The sequence below is a fragment of the Microcebus murinus genome, chromosome 19 (assembly GCF_040939455.1).
Source record: "Microcebus murinus isolate Inina chromosome 19, M.murinus_Inina_mat1.0, whole genome shotgun sequence".
NCBI lineage: Eukaryota > Metazoa > Chordata > Mammalia > Primates > Cheirogaleidae > Microcebus > Microcebus murinus.
In genome coordinates this window covers 1,209,211-1,230,067 of record NC_134122.1, presented here as the reverse complement: position 1 = coordinate 1,230,067, position 20,857 = coordinate 1,209,211, and the positions used below count along the sequence as shown (strand labels likewise).

Genomic DNA, 20,857 nt, shown 5'->3' with positions numbered 1-20,857 from the left:
TCACGTTGCCTTATTTTCTCACCACCCAGTGAGGGGTACTGGTGCCTGTGGTGTGGTCAGGGGGTGGCCCGGGGCTGGAGAGACACTTGCATCAGTCCTCGTGCCTGTGCCTGCATTTCCAGAGCCCGTGCTACAGCTCTGGCCCAAGCTGCCAGGGCCTCTGGGGCCAGCAAACCCTCCTGTGTTCCCACATTCCTAACTGGCTCAAAAATAAGGCCGCATGAACATATACAACCACAGTGCTTTCATGAGTTTCCTTCCAAGGAAGCGGGTGGCTACATGCCCGTCATCTGAAATGTTTCCAGCCCTATGGTGACTTGATCAGGGCCAGCCACTCTCCACATATTTCTGGGTGGCTCTTCAGAGATGCTCCTTCAATCTCAAACAGCCTCTCATGTCCCACCCATCTCTCCAACACTCCACATTTAATTTGGCCACCGTAACCCTCCTCTCTTCAGCACATGCCTGTGAGTCTATTGGGCTACTATGACAAATCACCACAAATTCTGTGACTTAAAACAGCAGAAACTTATTTTCCCACAGTTCTGGAAGCTAGAACTCCAAAGTTCAGGCATCAGTAGGGCCAGGTGTCCTCTGAGCCTCCAGGGGAAACTGTCTTTCTGGCTGCTCCTGGCTGCTGGTGGCCACCAGCCCTCCTTGGCTCGTGGTTATAAAACTCCAGTCTTTGGCTCTGTGGTCATATTGCCCCCAGTCTGAAATCTGCCTCCCTCTTACAGGGGCACTTGTGATTGTATTTAGAGCCCACCTGGATAACCCTTCTCAAGACCTTAACATCTTGTGACATATCAGGTGGTATTCACAGGTTCCAGGAATTAGGACCTGACCGTGACACTGCCATCAGGATGTGCTCCCTCACCTTGCCGCCTTTCTCCACAATTCTTGCTTTCACCCTTCCTGACCTCTGGGCTCTGTTACCTCATGGGACTTGTCACCGTGCTTTTCTACGGGTGATCACCCCCCTTGTTTGGACATCTCCTGCCTCCCTGGCAATGTTTGCTACTTCCCTCCCTCACATCTTTCCCACCCTAACTTGGTTTTATCTCCTAACACTTTGTTGCCTGAAGTTGTCTTATAACATTTTCACACTCTGTCCTAATCTGTACTGATAATTCACATCTTCTCCCTTCTGTTTAGAGTCCCTACGAGCAAAGATGAATTCCTTATTTTCCCAAATGGGACTCACACAGCAGGTGCTGAGGTAGTTTCCTGTTTGTGTGTGTCATCATCTCCCAAGTAGATAAGAACTTTTTTGGAGCCAGCCCCTAGAGCTGGTAGCCTTCAAAGTTCCACGTACGTAGCACCACATGTATGCTTTAAAAAAAGAAAAATAGATGAAAATTAAAATTTTATTTTTAAAGAAAAAAAACAGAAAACAAAGTTCCACATATGCTAAGCAAACAATTGCTTAAGTGATTGTACCGTCACAGATGCTTTGGAAGCATCAGCTACCAGGCGGGAAAAAGGAAGAGACACCTCAGGTGAGAGGTGTGCAGGACAGGAAGCCCAGCACTGAGTCTTGACACAGGCCAGAGCCCGCACGAGCTGTCACTGCAGGTTATGGCCGAGGGCCCTGTGCACACAGCCTCATTTTTCTCACTGACAAGATGCAGACGATGCCTCCCTCAGGAAGCTGTTGTGAAGGCCACAATGACTTAGGGACTATGTGGAAATGCCTCTTAAACGCTAAGGAAGTATGACGAGATTAGCTGCTGCTGTCCTGATGTTCATCTTTCACCTTAGGTACCTTCCCATGTGAGTCTCCAGTGCTAGCAATGCATGAAGAAAGCGTTTATACAGTGGAGCCAAACCGAGTTCAAGTTCGAACCTGGCAGGTAAATTGCTGCTCCACAGTGAGTGTGCTGTGATGATAAGAAAACTAGAGCAGAATCCCAATGCTGTCTCTAAGTTGAGCCAGAGCCTGCTTCCTGTCGGGGCCTGGTGAAATCAGATTTCCCATCAGGAGGTGGATTGTAAACCTGAGTTCTGGGCAGCGGCTCCATCTGTGGCTGCTGTGACTTCAGACATAGGGAGACAGGGCAAGGGCCTTTTGCAGTGAGCAGGACCTGGAATACACAGGGCTATGAGATGGGAAGAATGCTTGCTGGGTTTAACCTGCGTCGTGAAGGCTTGAGTGGCATCAACTTAGGACATGGTGTCTTTGGCGGCCGTTTCCTGCATGCACCTCACGGGCAGGGCCAGCATGATTGATGGCAGTGATCGCCTCCAAGATGACAGGCCTCCCGCACACCAGTTTGTTCCCTTTGGGTCGTGTGGAGTAAGGGCCCCTGCCCTGTTCACATCCCACACACACTGCTGGACCCAGGGGCTGACTGTGCTACGTTAGCTTCCCGTAGCTGCCATAACAAATCACTGCAAACTTGACGGGCTTAAAAACAACAGATATTTCTTCTGTCACAGTTCTTGAAGCCAGATTCTGAAATCCAGGTGTCGTCAGTGTTGGTTCCTTCCAGAGGGTGTGAGGGGAGAATCCGTTCCTTGCCTCTTCCGGCCGGTGCTGGCAATCCTTGGTGTCTTGGCTTGCCCACATGTCACTGCAGTCTCTGGCTTGTCTTTACACGGCGTTCTCTCCTGTGTCTGAGTCTTCTCTTCCGTGTCTTATAAAAACAACTGTCATCAGATTTAGGGCCCACCCTAAGCCAGAATGGCCTCATCTGAAGATCCTTAATCACATCCGCAAAGACCCTTTTTCCAAATAAGATCACTTTCACAGCTTCTGAGTGGACATATCTTTTGAGTGGCACTGTTCATGCCACTGCGTGCAGCAGCATTATATGACAGGTCGAGAGCATTTGTCATGACCCTTGTTTTAGCTGTTGGTGTGGTTTTTATACAGCTCTGAGTTCTTCCCTGGGACCTGGTGTCTGGTTTCCTGGGGCTGCCATGTGTATGTCCTTGCACCTCCCATGCTGCTCGTTGCTCCCCTGGTGCAAAGTTGTTTACAGTTTGCAGCTGGGCAATGGACAAGACAGTGGTAGGCACCAAGGAGCTGGCACAGCATGTTTTCTCGCGGCCTATTGAGTGGGGGCGGGCAGAGGTGCTGGAGGAAAGGCAGCCAGAGCCCATGGGTATCCCAGCCATGAAAGGCCACCCTCCTTGCTGCCACCCTCTTTCTCCAGTCCTTATACATTGCAATGCCTAACTCCACAGTCGTGTAGGGGCATCTGTTGTGGACGTGGAGGTAGAGAGACCATGTGTTTATGGAAAGACTGAGGGGCAGCTGCAAAAGCAGAGACAGGACTTGCAGGACCAGATGTGCGGGGCAGCGGCCTGCTGGGGAGGGGCGACCAGACCGCTGGGGAGGAGAGAGAGGACTGCTGGGAAACAGAGCCAACCCAGGAGTCCTGTCAGCAGGGCTCGGGAGGGCGTCTGACAACACCTCTATGAGTTGTGTCCCTTTTTTGTTTGTTGGTCTGTTAAATTACATAAGGACTTTGTGTCGATGGTAGCAGGTAAGGCAGCGCCAACATGCATAAGGGGAAGTTAGTGCTCTCAGGAGCTTTTGCACACCTGGCGTGTGTGGATGTGCAGCTGCTGTCAGTCATGCAGGCAACACAGCAACTCCAAACACATAGGGCCTTCTGGCCCCAACCTATGTCCCACAAGGCCAGAACATCAGTGCCCAGCCCTGAGTGTTTCCTGGCATTGCCTCTGCCTCTCATGGGGGGCCATGTGCTGAGGAGGAGCTGCCAGGTCAGGGCAGTGTTGAGGCGGGAAGGAGCAGGGTGGGGTGCAGACTGCCCGGGGTTAAAGCCAGGCATGCAGACCACACGTTGACTTATTCTCTTGGCTTTGCGTTGCTCTCTCCCTGGAAAATAGCTTCTGTGCCCATGCCCCGGGACTGACTAGGGTAGTTGGTGACATTGAAGGAGATGCCACAGGTGAGAGGCTCCAAGGGCCTGGACCAGTCTCTGGGCCTTCACTGAGCCAGGAACCAGCTGCTCCTTTCTCTCAGAGGACTGGAGCTACAAAGCATGAGGTTTGCCCAGGTGCCACTGTGGGCCACACTTTTCACAGTGTGTGAAGGCAAAAGGGACACTTTGAAAATACAAGTGATATGAAACCCAGCTCAAAACCCTACAGGGTCTTCCATCTTCGCTTAGAATCTCACTCTTCTCCGTGGCCTGCAACAGTGCTGTCCTGTGGCCTCTGCCCACCAACCACCCACAGTGCCAGCCACTCCTGCCGCCGCCTCAGCCTCAGGATCCTGGACCACGGAAACCTTTTTCTTCTTCAGTGTGTGTTGCCTCCTTTCCCTGGAATGCTGGCCTGGGCTCTCCTCGGTCTCAGTTTAACCACTGCCCCCAGACAAGGCTTTCTCTTCTTACGTGTTTTGTTGAAGCATAACATGCAGAAAGCACAGGCACCTTGTGCCTGAGAATACAGCACAGTGACTTTGACTCATAGGACAGTCCCAGGATGTTACTAGCATCCTGGTAAGATTCCCTTCCTCTCACCAGCCTCCCACCCAGGGGTAGCCACTCACATGACAATAACAACTTAAAAGTATTATTGGGACTTTAACAAAACACCTCCACAAACAAGGCCTCCCAGACCAACCTGAGGGGTGGAACCCACCCGCTCGCCTCGGTGCTGCTTTCCTAACACGCTGTTCATCACCAGTGCACTTGCTCAGCCAGGATCCTGTGTTTGCTTGTTGGCATAACTGCTGTCAGTTTCCCCCTCTAGACTGTAAGCTCCAGCCTGGGGGCAGGGCCCCATCTTTCCCAAGTAGCACTAGAATCTCACAGCGTGCTAGACACACACTGAGCCACCTGTAAATGTTTACTGAATGAACAAGTGGAGTGTACGAGGCTATGTGTGAATAATATTCAGTAACAAACGTGAAACACTGTAAACTCTGCCTTTCTAAATTCCTCGTTCTTTTCTTTTCCTCAGGGAACTGTCAAACAACTCCTCCTGTTTTCTGAGACCGAGGGGAGCCCTTGCTTCTTGGACGTCTGTGGAAATTTCCTGGTTGTAGGGACAGACTTAGCTCACTTTAAAAGCTTTGATCTCTCCCGAAGGTATAGTTTTTGTCCAAATAAAAGTACTACAGTTTTAAAATTGGGAAACAATACATTGGGTAGAAAGTGATATGAAAGCCAGAAAATTCATTAAGTTCTCTTTTTAACATTAACTTGCCCCTTCATTTTTTGAAACACTTTAAGTCTTGACCGAAATTGTTAGTCTTTGCATGATGGTGGAGCAGCATGGAGTAGGGAGAGTTGAATGGTTGAAGCACAGGGGATTTTGTGTGGCAAAACTTCTACATGGTGGATACAGGATATTGTGCATTTGTCAAAACCCGTAGAACTTTACAGGACAAAGAATTGTGAACCTTAATGTATGAAAATTAAGGCCTGCCTGTGGACTGCGTGTGGGAGATGCGTGAGGGAGATGGAGTGTTTGCACTGAGGCCCTTCTCTTTCCCTACAGAGAGGCAAAAGTGCACTGCCACTGCAAGAACCTGGCCGAGCTGCTCCCCGGGGTGGGGACCATTGCTTCCCTCAGATGCAATGCCACCGGGAACAAGATCAGCATCCTCCTGAGTAAGGTGGGGCTCTATCCACCTGCCCTTCACCCTGCTGTGTGCTCTGCCTTTCCCACTGGGTCTCCTCTGCCTTGCCTTGCAAGTCTCCATGTCTAGCCACTCTGGTCCCCCCCCTTCCTCTCTCTCCTCTCTATGAGTCTCTCTTGCATGGTTTCATCCTCTTGCCCCCAACTCTACACCTTCTATCTTTTCCTAGCTTTCCTCATTTCTTATTTCATCAGAAATTGTTGTTTCTTCTTCAGAGAAACAACTCCCTCACCTCTGCTCTTTTCTGTGTTCTTCATCACCTAGTTAAGTCCTCTGGCACGAGACGAGTGACAGGGACTGCTAAAGGTGCACCTTCCAGCATCTGGCTTAAAAGACGTTGATTTGCAGGCAATCGATGACAGCCACCTGCAAAGGGTCTGGAAGGGAGGTGGCAGCTGGGCATAGAGACCCTGTGGTGGCCTTGTCTGTGTACCACCTGCCAGTGTTCATTCTCTCATTCATTCAAGGGACAGCTAGTGGTTGCCTGAAGCAGACTAGGCCCTTTGCTAGGCACTGCAGATACAGAGGTGCTCAGGTAAACAGAAGGACTCAGCCCCTCCCATGGATGAACAGACAGTAGTCACGCAGGCAGCAGCTGAGCGAATGCCGTGCCTGTGGCGAGAGCTGAGCTAGGAGAGCGTAGAACAGCAGAGAGCCCAGCTGCTGTGGAGATCAAGGGTGGCTTCCTAAGCAGGTGATGGTCTAACTGAGATATGAGGCAAGAATGAGACAGGGAGAGCAATCGGGGCAAAGGAGCAGTGAGGGCAGAGGCCTGCGTTGGTGGAGTGTGGCCTCACCAAGGCTCTGCCTCCTGGGAGGAGGACGAATCTGAAGCTGGCGTGGTTAGTGGACTGACTTTGACCTGGGTAGACAGAAGGAGGATAATGTCAGTACCATCCTTCTAGAGGATTGTTTCTAGAAGGTGGGCCAAGTGGGGCAGTGGGTGCCAAAGTCCACTTGGCACCCATCATGGCCATCCTGGAGGACTGGCCAGCTAGACCCTGCTGGCCATGCAGTAGGAGCAGCCATAGTGGAGGTTGGTGATCAATTGGCCTTGGCTGTGGGGCTGTCAGGAGGCCCCCCATGCAGCTGGGTGGGGTGCAGAAAAGAAAACCAGGCGAGGAGCCTTTTGAGGGGAAGGTACATAGGTCAGCTACAGGTGCTGGGGGGGGGGGCTCATGGCCTGGCTCTCAGAGGGGAGGGCTGGCTGGGGCTGAAGGGACTGTGGAAGTGTCCCCAAGGCAGATGCTCAGGAATGAAAGAAGTGGCCCCTGCTCCCCTGAGAACCCAGCTGGGCTCTGGCAAGCCAAGTGAGCAGGTGCGGCCAGGGAGGTGGTGGCCTCTGAGGAGAAGCCCTAGCTAGCAGGGGCAGGATGGTTCCCTTCATTCGTTTAGCAGCTGCCAGTGCCAGGCTATAGGTGCACAGAAACAAAACACAGCTCACAGGGGCCAGGAACCATGTGCACCAGTCGTCTAGTGGCGCTGGCAGTCCTTGCCACCTTGGGGTGGGGACTCTGGGGACAGCACAGGGCAGGCAGGTGAGGCCTGAGCAAGGGTTGCCCCTTGCACCTCCTTGCGTGGCATTGGGAACACCCACTTGTGTGGCATCAGGAAATGAAATAATGCAGAAGAAAAAGCTCGACTATACCAAAGGAGTCTGTGGTGTGAAGTGGCTCCAGCCCTGTTGTAGCTCTCCTGTGGCAGCCACAGGTGGGGGCTGGGCTGTGGCCTTGAGCCTGAGTGTATGGGGAGTGGGGGAGAAGAAGCTCTTTGCCCATCCTGTCTGTCGCGGATGTTTCCACCAGGTCGTCGTCGTTTGGTTTTCATTTTGTTTATGGTATTTGTAAAGATGTTGAAAAGGTTATGTTTTTGTGTAGTCAAACCCCTTGATGATTTTAATTTGTGATTTCTTACATTGTGGTTAGACTTACACCATCTCTTTTTATCTACAATTTTGGCAAATTTTCATTTTCTTACCTTCTTTTAAAAATGCTTATATCCCATTTATCATTGCAGTATCTGCTAGAATAAAGCTTTCCACGGTCTACCTAGCATGTGGTCCCCAGCACTGCTTTTTGGGTGCGCTGGACCTAAAAGCCGGTGTCTGCATTGTGTCAGGTGCTGGGCAAGCGCTGTCTGAACAAGGCTGAATTTCAGGGCCTCCCTGCCGATGGTCACGAGGAAACTGTTAGCGTAGAGGCTCCCTTTCCTCAGGTTCTTTGTGTGCCATTCATAGGTGCCTTCCCCGTGCACAGGCTAATAAGAGGGAGATGAGGGACCAGGAACCAGGAGACAGTCGCCGCATGTGTAGCTAACATGTTTGCACCTGCCCTGGCTTTATTATCCAGGACACCCCAGTAAAGATAGCCGAGATTCCTTCCTGGGGTCTTGACCTCAGAGGCGGGTTGCCCAGGACAAGGGGAGAAAGAAGGGAGACCCACAGTGGTGCTAAATGGAGAAGAAAGGGAGCCCAGGAACAAGGCAGCCTGAGGCTCCTGGGCAGAAGCTGTGTGTGAGGACAGGGGGAGAAGGTGGAATTGTGAGCGCTTCAGCAAGTGAGCACAGAGCAGTTTCTCAGCCTCGTTTGTACGTTACAGTCTCCTGGGCAGCTCTCAGACAGCCTGAGGCCTCAGCTACCCCCAGGGTAGCTTAATCAGACTTGGGGGGGTGGAGTGCAAACCAGGCTCTACTTTTATTTCTTTCAATTCAACGGGCATTTATTTTGCAATTTCAACATGGGAGGCAGTGTTGTGTACAGTTATAGGAGACTGACACACAAAAGACCCGCACATTTGCCCTCGGGGAGGTTCCTCTGTTGGGCTGTTTGTGCTGGTGAGGCATAGGTTAGTGTCCAGCCACATCCTTCCTCCCACTGTGTGAAACTTTGACTTTAGTTAGTAAAGACCCGAGGTGCTCTTTGGGGGCACAAACATATCTTTTTCTTACAATAGGGTCTCAAAAAAATTAAGGTGGAATTGACCTGAGATAAAATTAACCATTGTAAAGTGAATAGTTCAGTGGCATTTAGTACATTCACAGTGTTTTGCAACTACCACCTCCTTCTAATTCCAAACATTTTCATCATCCCAGAAGAAAACCCTATACCCATTAAACATTCCTCCCCGTTCCCCCTCCCCGCAGCCCCCGGCAGCTACCATTCTGCTTTCCATCTCTGTGGATTTGCTAATTATGGTCATTTCATACGTGATCTTTTGTGACTGGCTTCTTTCACTGAGCATAATTGTTTTCGAGGTTCACCTGTGTTGTAGCATGCATCAGCGTGTCATTCCTTTTCATGGCTGAGTAATATTCTTTTTTTATTTTTGTCCTTTTTTGAGTTGAGATCTTGCTCTGTCACCTGAGCTAGTGCGCAGTGGTGTCATCATAGCTCACTGCAACCTCCAACTTCTGGGCTCAAGAGATCCTCCTCCTTTGGCTTTCCGAGTAGCTGAGACTACAGGTGCATGCCACCATGCCCGGCTAATTTTTAAATTTTTTGTAGAGATGAGGTCTTCCTACTTTGCCCAGGCTGGTCTCAAACTCCTGGCCTCAAGCAGTCCTCCTGTCTCAGCCTCCCAGAGTGCTGGAATTACAGGCAGGAGCCACCTCACCTGGCCTGAGTAATACTCGTTTCTACAGATATACCACATGTTGTTTATCCATTTTTTTCATCCATGGACACTAGAGTTGTTTCCACTTTTTGGCTCTTGTGAATGGTGCTTCTGTGAGCATGCAAGTAGAACCTTTCAAGCCTCCCAGGAGCAGGTGCAGAATCTGGCCTTCCCCCAGGGCGAGTGCTGCCACAGCTTGAGAGGCTCCCCATTCGCAGCCCTCCTTACTGTGGACAGCACTCACCTCCTCATGGGCCAGCCCCAAGATGCTGAGAATTGTTTTATCAGAATCTAGATTCTTTCTTTAGTTTAGTCTACCTCAACTAAAGTAACATTTCAAGTCTTTATTGAGAGCAACTAGACACAATTTTTTAGAATTTGTTTTCAATTCTCTGAAATTCTAAAGTAGTAATTCAAAAATGTTTTCAGGGCCAGACGAGGTGGCTCCTGCCTGTAATCCCTGCGCTCTGGAAGACTGAGGCTGGAGGATCACTTGCGCTCAGGAGTTCAAGACCAGCCTGAGCAAGAACAAGACCCCGTCTCCACCAATAATAGAAAAAATTAGCCAAGCATGGTGGCACACACCCGTAGTCTCAGCTACTCAAGAGCCTGAGGCTGAAGGATTGCTTGAGCCCAGGAATTGGAGGTTGCAGTGAGCTGTGATGATGCCACTGCACTATATAGCCTTTGTGACAGAGCAAGATTCTGTCTCAAAAAAAAAAAAAAGGTTTTATGGTTTCAGGTAGATAAATGGTCATTGATATTCAAATTACGAATGCTTAAAGCAAGCTTCTCCTCCGAAGCTGAATGGCCTGTGCACTTGGTTGGCACCAGTTGTGTTTCTCAGATGTGTGCCACACTGGCCCTGAGCACAGCCCACGTGACCCCTGGTCCAGGATGCACCACAAGCTTTTTGTTTTTTTGAGACAGAGTCGCTCTGTTGCCCAGGCTAGAGTGCCTTGGCGTCAGCCTGGCTCACAGCAACCTCAAACTCCTGGGCTCAAGCGATCCTCCTGCCTCAGCCTCCCAAGTAGCTGGGACTACAGGCATGCGCCACCATGCCCAGCTAATTTTTTCTATGTATTTTTAGTTGGCCAATTAATTTCTTTCTATTTTTAGTAGAGATGGGGTCTCGCTCTTGCTCAGGCTGGGTTCGAACTCCTTACCTCAAGCGATCCGCCCTCCTCGGCCTCCCAGAGTGCTAGGATTACAGGCGTGAACCACCGCGCCCAGCCAAGCTTTCTGTTTTCTCTTCCCCTAGGCTGACAACAGTCCCGATTCCAGAATCTGCTTCTACGATGTTGAAATGGACACGGTGACTGTCTTAGACTTCAACACTGGACAGATTGATCAGAGAGAGACGCTGTCCTTTAATGGACAAGAGACCAAGTAAGATTGTGGTTTGGGAGGATTTTGTGGGAAAAAATGTTGAAAACAATATTTGGTTACTTCTCAACTTTTAGGCAGTTTGTTGCTGTTTTATACATCAAACTTCAAAAGAAAGACCTTAGCAATTCCTAGTCATAAAAATACAAAATGAAACAAACACACGTGGGCCAAGTGGGATGGGTTCAAGTCTCTAGTCTCTCATCTCCTGTAAACTTCTCTCGTCTCGTTGTAAACTTCTGGGCTTGGTTGAGTGAAAATTTCTGGAAGGGCTGTGGCCAAAGTGTCACGAGAATGGCCTGTGAGCCACAGGATGGAGAGTAACTTGTGTAGCCCAGACCCAACAGCGTCTCTGTTGGTAGGGAGGGCATTTGTCTTTGTAGAGAATGTCGCTCTAGAAGAAATAATAGTCTTTCTTCAGGGAGTTAACCTAACGTGTTTGTAGTCCCCTGTGCTACTAAGAACACATTCATGGCACCTTAAGTGCTCACAGTATTTCATTTATGCTCTGTGACTGACTGTGCAAAAAACAAGGCGAACCTTGCACGGGAGGATGCCGGGGTGAGCTGCTGCCCTTGGTGGAGGGGCTGACGCTCGGTGGGTGTGTACACAGCGAAGTGCGGCAGAAACATCCAGGCTTGAATCATTGGCTCATGGAAGGGCAGAGGAATTAAAAATGTTAGATTTGGTGACTTAATTTTTTCAGTCTTTTTTTTTTTTTTTTAAAACGCTTGATTACTTTGGCTGGTATTGAAGGCCCCTCCTTCTAGACACACATCCTCTGTCCAGCCTTCCTGAATTCTCCCTGCCTCTCTACCACACACCCTCCTGTCAGATCCTTTTCTGGAAGCTTCTTTCACTTGGTGGCCTCCACTTCACCCCCCGACTGCTGACACCCCACTGAGCACTTATGTCTTCACCCCTCCCCTAGCATAGCCCTGTCTCCCACTTGAGAGAACGTTGCCTTGGACTTTTCACCCCCTGCTTAGACATTGACACCTACCTCAGCCTTACTTCTGAGTTCTGATTTTGCCCTGCCGCTTTTCTTGGCCCCCCAGGTTCCACACCACGGCACTGCCCTCTCCTTGAATCCCTGCTGCCCATGCGCCCCCAGTTCCGTTTCTCCTGGCTTTGGAATGTCTCTTTTTTTTTTTTTTTTGAGACAGAGTCTCGCTCTGTTACTGGGCTAGAGTGCCTTGGCATCAGCCTGGCTCACAGCAACGTCAAACTCCTGGGCTCAAGCAATCCTCCTGCCTCAGCCTCCCAAGTAGCTGGGACTACAGGCATGCACCACCATGCCTGGCTAATTTTTTCTATGTATTTTTAGTTAGCCAATTAATTTCTTTCTATTTTTTTAGTAGAGACAGAGTCTCGCTCTTGTTCAGGCTGGTTTCAAATTCCTGACCTTAAGTGATCTGCCCACCTGGGCCTCCCAGAGTGCTAGGATTACAGGCGTGAGCCATGGTGCCTGGCCTGGAATGTCTCTTAATTCACGCTTGTCTCTCATCTCCATCCACTGTTCACAGCATCCCTTTCAGTGAATCGCAGGAGCCTTTTGAGTGACTTCCCAAATTTGAGTCTTACCTACCTTCCTCCTGTCCATGCTGCGTCCCTTGCCAGGCCAGTCTTACTGCAAAGGGACCAACCTGTGTTGCTAGTACTGTGTGGACACTCAGTGAACGCCCCTCCAGAGCACCGAGCTGGCCATGTCGGCCCTGCTCTCTCCACGGTGCTGGGGCAGGACGTGGCTGTGGGACCCTCCAGCGTGGGGTGTGGGCGGCACCCGTGAGGGATGTTCGTGTTTGTAAGATAGGCCTCTGTCCTCCTGCACAGCCACTACAGCCTGCTGCCCAGGAGCGTCTGCCCTCCGCCCTGGGTTCATTTTAGCCTTCGGGCTTCTCCCCTTCGGTGCCTGCCCTCTGTGGAGATCTCATCCATTCCTCGCCACCCTACATTTGTCTCCCTACAGTACTTCCTCGAATTCTGGCCCTGTAAAACGTGGAATTTTAGATATGGGAGGTCCCAGGGTTTGCCTTACTCAGTCAGGGTCTCTGCTGAGCCCTGCGCTCTGGTCCCCGACCCACAAGAGGGAGCTCAGTGCTGCCCAGCAGGGGGCGCCGTCCTGCTGCAAGGTCTGCCTGCCAGTCCTGGAAAAGGACAGGAAGAGTCCGGGACCATCCACAGACCTGCAAAGTCAAAGCATCGTGATTCTGTGTACCCTCAAACTGGACTCTACTCAGACTCTTAGCCAAATTTGTTAAAATAGGAGTGCACATTCTGACAGGGTGTTTAGTGCTGGGTACAAAGGCTGGCCCTGGTGGAGCACAGTGGAGTGGAGGCCGTGGCCAGGGCTGACCCCTGCGATGAGTGCTGGGAAGTTGGTGACGGATACCAGGGGTGCTCTCTTCAGTGCTAAGGATGGGTCTCCCTTTTCTTCTAGGAGCCACCTGTTTACAGATGAGAGACTGGTGAATCGCGTTCCCGTGAGCCATTTCTGGGATCAGAGCGAGCCTCGGCTTTTCGTGTGTGAAGCTGGGGTGCAGGAAGTTCAGGGCATCCAGCCACAGTCGGCAGACAGGCAGCCCCACGCCAGCCCCACGGTACCACCTGTCACGTCGGGTTTGTTGAGACATGTGTGGTGACTGTTTGCCAGGCTTAAGAGCTTCCTAATGGAGTTTATGAGAAAGTGGCCATGACGGTTCTCTGACACGGAGTAGACTTCTGCCTCACGATCCCCACCAGAGAGAGCGTCACCATAGCTTTGAAATCATTTCTATGAATTTATAATCGCTAAGTCCATCTTGAGCTCTGCATAAAAGTTAGGGCATGTGTGTGTCACCTCCAAGGTTCACGCCCATGGGCCGCTCTACCCTCTGTCTGGTCTGACCCAGTGTTGTGTTTGGTTCTCTTGTTATTTCAACTGTTAATTTTACTGTCTCACTAGGGCAGATCTCTTTACTGAGACAGTTAACATGAACTAACTCACTGGTGTTGGCACATCCTGTGATTGAATTTGAGGCAGCATACGCACTCCTCACTCCACAATGTTCCACAACCCTCAAACGAGGCCAATTCCCATTCAATCTGATTCACCTGTGCCTCAGTCCCTGCCGTCTGCACTCACCAGCTCTGGGCCTCTGTGGGGCCTCCCACCTCCACTCTGATTAGCTCTCAGAACTTAACCCTGGGCCCCGTCTCCCCACCACCAGGGGCTGGGAGCCCGATGCTTTCCAAGTCTATGTCTTACGGGACATCTGACGTTCCCTGAAGTGCCTCTCTGTAACCCACTCATTCTGAGAGGACTTTGCATGTAAGGTCCTCAGGTAAGTTAGCAAAGGGCAACCGGCCTAAAACTGAGGACTCAACTCCATGCCAAAGGATTTCCCTTACCAGGATGGAAGGGTTTAGCCCCCTCAGATTATCTGCAGTCAGTGTCGACACCTTGAGATTTTCAGAAACAAATCCAGTCCTTGATTCTGAAATGCCAAATGGTAGAATATATTGAGGTGGCATCTCTGTCATTGGAATGGGAGAAGCAAAATACCGGAGGCATCTGGCAGTGTCTGCACGATAGAAGGTGTGGTGGTGACTCCAGGTGGTCATGAGCACATGAGTAGCCACTGAGAGGTGGCCCTGTCAGGGCAGTTGGACCAAGTACCTCTCTTGCCTTTTGAGACGATGGTTCTGAATCATAGGATTCACACCATGGTAGAGGGGCAGGCTCCATGCTCCCTTTACCTCTCACTGGTCCCTGCTCTGTACCCGCCCGGTGGCGCAGCTGTGCAGCATGCTCTCACTTGTTCCTGGTCAGAGCAGCCGCAGGTGAGAGAGTGCAGTCCTGGCTCTCTGGTTCCAAATTGTGTGTGACGGGTCCAGCAGAACAACTCTGTTGTGTGCCCCATATTCCTTGGAAGCAGGGTACAGACACTTTTTGGTGTTGGTATTGTTGGTTTTTAAATCAGAGTAAGCAAACTGAAGGGGAGAACTTTTAAAACATAAGAGCTCTTAGGGGTTTTAGTCACCAACTCAGGATGGACTGATTAGTTTTTGCTATAAGGCAGGCAGTCACTCAAAGGGCCCAGTGGTTGCAACCTGGACAAGGTGTGTCGTTCCAGAAGGTGAGCTGGTGTTTGCAAAGTGGAGCCAAAGAAAGGTTAAGAACACCTGGTAGAGACAGGCGTGGCGGCCGCATGCCATGAGAAGAAGAGCGTGTTCTCCTGTACACACCTCCGTTCTCTGCTTTCTGTGGATGTATAAATATTCTGGCAGTGAAAATGGAAAGTAGGAGCAAAATAGAAAATCATATCGCCAAACTAAAAACAGAACAATGTTTTCTTTCTCTCCCAGGCGGAAATTTTGATTCTGTCATTCTTCGTTTCTGAAGAGCGAGGTCTCTTGCTTCATGACAGCTTCCCGCGGCCTCTTGCCTACCAGTGTCTTCTGGGAATGCAAGTGCCCCATTATTACTTTACAAAAAAGGTATGAACCCCATGAAACACACACAGGTGTGTTCTGTTCTGCCCCCTTGCTTGGCTGTATTCTTGTACATGCCCCAGGCCCCTGAAGTATGAGTTAGGCCTCGAGGTCCCACAGAGCTCTCCACTGAGTAAAGAAGCTCAGCCATCTGCTATGATGTGTCAGCCCAAATCCCAAACAGTGGGGCCTCTTGTGCTATGAAAAGTTAGGAGAAGTGGTTTTGCTCTCGGGATAGACAGAAGTCACACAATGAGCAGTGTCATCTGGTGAAGGAGCTCTTGTTGTGACTCAGGGCCAGGGCTTGTGCCCTCGCCTCTTGGCTTTTCCCACTAAAGCCTTGATACCTTTAAGCTTTTCTGCTTTCCATTCTAACTGCTATTTTAAAATTACATATTCCTGCTGGGCAAGGTGGCTTATGCCTGTAATCCCAGCATTCGGGAGGCTGAGGCAGGAGGATGGCTTTAGGCTAGGAGTTTAAGACCAGCCTCGGCAATATAGCAAGACCCCATCTCTACAAAAAAAGTTAGCTGGGTATGGTGGTGCCCCTATAGTCCCAGCTACTCGGGAGGCTGAGACTGGAGGATCACTTGAGCCCAGAAGTTGAAGGCTGCAGTGAGCTATGATGGCACCACTGCACTCCAGCCTGGGTGACAGAGTGAGACTCTTTCTACAAGTAGCACATGTTACTTTTGTAACCAAAGGTGGAGTCGGAAGGCATTTGAACTAGGACAGGGGAGAATGTCCCAGAGGGACATTTAGAGAAGAGGAGAGACATGGTTATGTCTATGTGTAGTCGTTTCTACGTGGCCACAGAAGCTAACGCCAGCTTTACTGTGTAGCTGCCACAGTCAAAAGCAATTCTGTTGGCTCCACCCACACTTTTCCCAGTGCTGTAAGCTACTTTTAAAGGATTTGATGTAAAGGACACGGGGTGGAAGGTACTACCCCTTAATGTTTGGCAGTTATGTGGCCAGGTGTGTGTAGGTCTCTGGTTCTGGGCTCTGCTGGAACCATGTGCACAGGGATTTCAGCATTCAGAACAAGGATGAATCTGGGCACAGTTGGTTCCAGTGTCCCCGTGTCACAGGTAAAGCAAGCTGCCCGGCCACTGGAGGTGGCATGGTGAGCAGTCTGTGTGCGCACTTCTGCCTTCCTCGGAACGAGCTTGTCTTTGTGCGGCCTGAAAGGTGCACGTGCCATGTGCCACGTGGAGGGCCTGCTCCGTGTCAGTGCGTGGCTCCTGATGCTCTTGTTTTTCATAGATTAGTGTCACCACACTGGCATTTTAATGAATCTCATTCTTCTTTTGTGTTCTTTATGTGCTTTAATTTCTCATTCAGAACTCAAAAAGTTGTGGAAAATATTTTAAATTCTTTCTGTTGAATTTTTCCCCATTAATTTCACATGTGGATTTCTGTTTCTTCACACGTTTATGTGTCTTTTCTTTTCTCTCATTTCTCATCTTCCTTTATGTTCCTACCACTCTAGTTGTTGTTCCAGAGAGGAGGCATGTATGATGCAGTTGTAAGTATAGACCCCCCACTTGATTGTTTTGTTACTTTAACTTTGTAGTGTCCCAAGATCCTTTTCCTTCTTTATTTAAAGCCGCAACTGTCAGTGCACTGCTACTTTCCGCTCAGCTAGCGTATGCATTTTCACAAGGCTTGTTAGGAAGCCTGAGACGCTCGGTGCCTTCTCTTTATTTGAGCAGAGCGCCTGGCACTTAGCGAAGCTGCAGAGGAGCTGGTCACTTGTGGTTCTGGCTTGACATATGGCACGGACAGCTGTTCCCATGGGTGTTTGTGATATAGAAAATACTTGGGTTCCCGATGTTTGCGCATAGGGAGTTTGATCAGAGTGGCCTTTATAGTGCTGGTGAAGAACAGCCATGGAGCACTTACGTTCCATAGGGCTGCCTCACTCAGATGACCTGCCATGTTCAGACTCCACAGCCTGGTCTCCCGGGCTTCCTGTGCCTTCACATTTGAAAGCGGTAGGTTGGAGAGTCCCCAGCCCCTGCACTGTGTGACGGTAGCAGGTTGCTCCAGTCTGTGTGACACAGTGCAATCGGTCCCTCCCTCACAGGGCTCTGGCGAGGACAAGCATGAGAGCCCAGGCAGGTGAACAGGGTGTGGTGGGTTCCGAGAACCGGGAGGGCTCACACAGCCAGCTGGCCGCTCGTTAGATCCACACCAAGGCTAATGCTGCTGCAGGAAGTCGGGCCAGAGCAGGCAGGAATTCTCTGTTGTTTTTGTGCATGGACATTTTCTGACAGTTAATGCAGAATTAATGCACTTAGTGCAGAATTAGCCCAAACTCTTCAGCACTCAGCATCCTGCCTGGTGTGACCCATGGACTCTAAACTCAAGCCACCCTGGTCTAAAGTATGCCTTAGAGACTTTGTTTATGCTCTGTGCTGTGCCTGGGGGGCCTCCCCACCTGCAGCTGAGTCTGACAGATCCCACCAGTCTTTTTAGGGTCCCAATCAAGCGCTGTCTCCTCCCTGAGGCCTGCTCACCGGGGCTGCAGGTCAGCTTGTAAAGGAGCAGAGAGCAAAGGAGCTGATCAGACTGAGCTGGGGAGGCAGCTTCAAGAAGTCACACGGAAACCAGGCATAGTGGCACACACTTGTAGTCTCAGCCACTCGGGAGACTGAGACAGGAGAATTGCTTAAGCCCAGGAGTTCGAGGCTGCAGTGAGCTTTGATTGTCCCACTGCACTCCAGCCTCAGCAATAGAGCAAGACTCCATGTCTTTAAAAAAAAAAGAAAAGAAAAGGCACTGGGTAGAAGTAGATACAAGACCAGTAACTTATGGGAAGCCTGGTCCAGGGAGGGTGTCATGGGTACTTCACACAGGGGAAAGCACATGCACGTCAGAGAAATGGGACCTGAAGAGAGATAGCGGTAGGCATGAGGCGGGGCTCCTGCCCTAACCCACAGGGAGGAAGGAGCCATGATTAAAGAGGATGGGAGCTGTTGAGGGGGTCTGTGGTGGGGCAGCATCCCCTTAGTAGCTCCTGTTTGCAGGTGCTAAGTATAAAAAGATACCCAGGCCAGGAGGCTGGCCCTGCATAGTGTGTGAGTCTGTGCTCTCAGTCAGGGCCTGTAGGAATGTGTCTGCATCTGTGTGCCTATTAGGGGGACACCAGACCCGGCTGATCACTGTTCTGTCAAACACCAGTGGAGGATACACAACTAATCTGGGTTATTGTTTCAGAAAATTTTACCTAAAATCACGTACCTAGTACTTAATTTTAAGAGACCATGCAGATAAGTGTGCACGTCTGACTTGATCTGTAGCTAGTAAAAGTCTTTGTGGTTGACAAAAACAAACCTGGGGGATGGGAACTGTTAGAGCCATTTTTAACTGTTGAAAATTTGATATTTGTGGGTTAGAGGCTAAAAATTAAGTTCATGCTACTCATTATCTGAAACCAGAACCCCAAGTGATGATAGTTTCCAGTGACCCTAAGGGTTTCAGTGGCTCTGGCAGGGACCCCATGGCCTGTTGCTGAGTCCCTGTCTGTCTGCAGGTGGGTCCCCATAACTGGCAAGAGTCTAGGGGAGGAGACAGGGCGTAGGCCCTGGCTTTGCCTGGGATTTGACACAAATGGGGCCCTTTGTCGTTCAGCCTGGAGACGGAGATGGAGACGGAGATGGAGAAGACAGGTCGGATTCTGGGTACCAGCACATCCCCCAGATGGTAGCCAGGAGACCCCTGCGGGACTTTGCCGGGCTGGAGGACTGTGACAAGCCCACTCGGGACGCCATGCTCAACTTCAGCTTCTTCGTCACCATCGGTGACATGGACGAAGCTTTCAAATCTATCAAACTCATCAAAAGGTGAGGACTCCGTTCGCTGAGATGTCAAAAGCTGATGAGCACACCTCTTAGAGTCGTTCCTTTCTTTATGCCTTCTTTCTAAATAAGACTTTTTAAAACCATTAACTTTTTTGTGACTATGTCATGGTGTATTTCATGATGTTTCTGCTCAGTGAAGTGTCACCAGGCTTACAGAGGCCAGGGCATGGTTGGTGCACCATGCCACACAGCAGGGGCTCTTGGTGACACATAGCTGGGTGTGGGGCCAGGTGATCTGGCTCATGGCCTCTGTGGTCCTGGGAGCCTTTTGGGTGTTTATTCATTTGTTTTGGTTTAAAGTGTTCTAGATGCTTCCTGGTCAAAAATTCTTTAGTTGCTAAATATCTGTAATACCCATTCCTCTGGGAATAATTGCTCCTAAACAGAAAACGCTTTGATAACTACACGATAAAAACAGTAAGGTGAAACACAATTAAAATTGCTCTGAAAGAAGTTATCAATCAAAGGCTGTCTGCAAACACAGCCTTCCTCTCTGTTCTTGAGAGAATTAAGAAATTCCTCACAAGTACATTTGACAGATTTTAATTTCCAAAGGGCAAAAAAATTATTGAAGAATGAAACAAAAATGGGAAAAAAAGGGCGTTCAGTTAAGTCACCTGCAGCGAACCCTCCCTCTTCTTGCAGTGCTGATTACTGTAGTAGCAACGGGGCACATGGCACCCGCCCCCTGTCCTGCTGAGACAGTGGCCAAACCTCCTTCACCCCCAGGGGAAGGGCCTGTCCCACGCTAGCCGTGCAGACGAGAGGACTTCTTGGTTTGAACATGCCGGGGAGACCGAGCGGCACAACACGGCCTCTCTTTGAGTACTTGTCACTTGATGTAGACAGATTACAGACCATGGCTGACTGCATGGCTGATGTTAAAATTTCCATGTACAGTTAATAGTGATGTATAAAATATGAGCAAAATTGTACAGTGTTTTAAATATCCCATTATTAAAAAAAAAACAATTAGTTTTAGCATATGATTAGAAATAAAATCCCTTGTAGGAAAGGAGTCAAGTGGGGGAAGCTAAGCCCCAGCTGTCAGTGTTCCTGTGCTGACCCGAGAGGCGAATCATGTTTTCTCCACCCTGTGTGCCAGTTGTATCACTGCAGGTCATCAGTCCATAAACATATTTCAGTTACTGTCAGTTGAAGACAAATTCCTGGGGCCATGTCGCCTTCAAAATCTAAACTTATCACCTTACACTTGCTAGAAGGTCAAAAGCAACAAAGCTAGGTGTTTACTCAAGGAAGGGCAGCCTGGTGGCGAGGCCCTGGCTTTGCATGATTCCCGCCAACCCCAGTGTCACTGTCCTGTCTGGCAGCTGCCCGCAGTGATCCCTGCCTCTGGGCGGCTGGACAGTCCAGCAGTGCAGCTCTCGGTCAGAGGAGACGCCCGGGCTGGGCACAGGACCATGGTTACACGTGTGGTCAGGCAGCCCGGGTTCTGAGTTCAGGTTCTGACCCCTGGGGTGTAGATCTTCTGTGTTTTTCTGCCAACCGTGAAGTTATGGCTTAAGCACCTTTGCAGATTGAGGAGACTTGGAATTGCTGCTGTTACTCGGAATCAGTGTGGACCATGGAGGCATTCTGTAGCCCACCGGGCATTCAGCTAAAGACAGGTTGAAGATTTTTCTTGGAGGAAAAAAGTGAACTAGTCTCTTTGAATTTTTTTGTTTAAAGCATATAGACTTCTTCCCTCTTATTCTGTTAGCTTTTGGTCTGCCATCACGTGGCCACAGTTTCCAGAGTCTGCAAGAACAAGGACTCTGAGACTCGGTTGAATAGAAATGTGAACAAGGGCAGGTGTTCCACTGGGTCTTTGAAAGGTCGTTTCAACCTTTTTCTGAATGTCAGCCTGAGAAAATTACAGAAAACTTGAGCAGATTCTTTTCA

At 50.0% G+C, this 20,857-nt stretch overlaps 1 protein-coding gene across 1 annotated transcript in view; it reads left to right on the top strand.

Moving 5' to 3' along the window:
• IFT140 (intraflagellar transport 140) overlaps positions 1 to 20,857 on the top strand; it is an 85,617-nt gene that overhangs the window by 24,157 nt on the left and 40,603 nt on the right. The window contains exons 12-18 of the mRNA XM_012743456.3: positions 1,762 to 1,853; positions 4,939 to 5,066; positions 5,479 to 5,596; positions 10,493 to 10,620; positions 13,058 to 13,217; positions 14,965 to 15,096; positions 18,726 to 18,937. Coding sequence (XP_012598910.2) covers positions 1,762 to 1,853; positions 4,939 to 5,066; positions 5,479 to 5,596; positions 10,493 to 10,620; positions 13,058 to 13,217; positions 14,965 to 15,096; positions 18,726 to 18,937 — 970 coding nt within the window. The remainder of the gene's footprint in view (positions 1 to 1,761; positions 1,854 to 4,938; positions 5,067 to 5,478; positions 5,597 to 10,492; positions 10,621 to 13,057; positions 13,218 to 14,964; positions 15,097 to 18,725; positions 18,938 to 20,857) is intronic.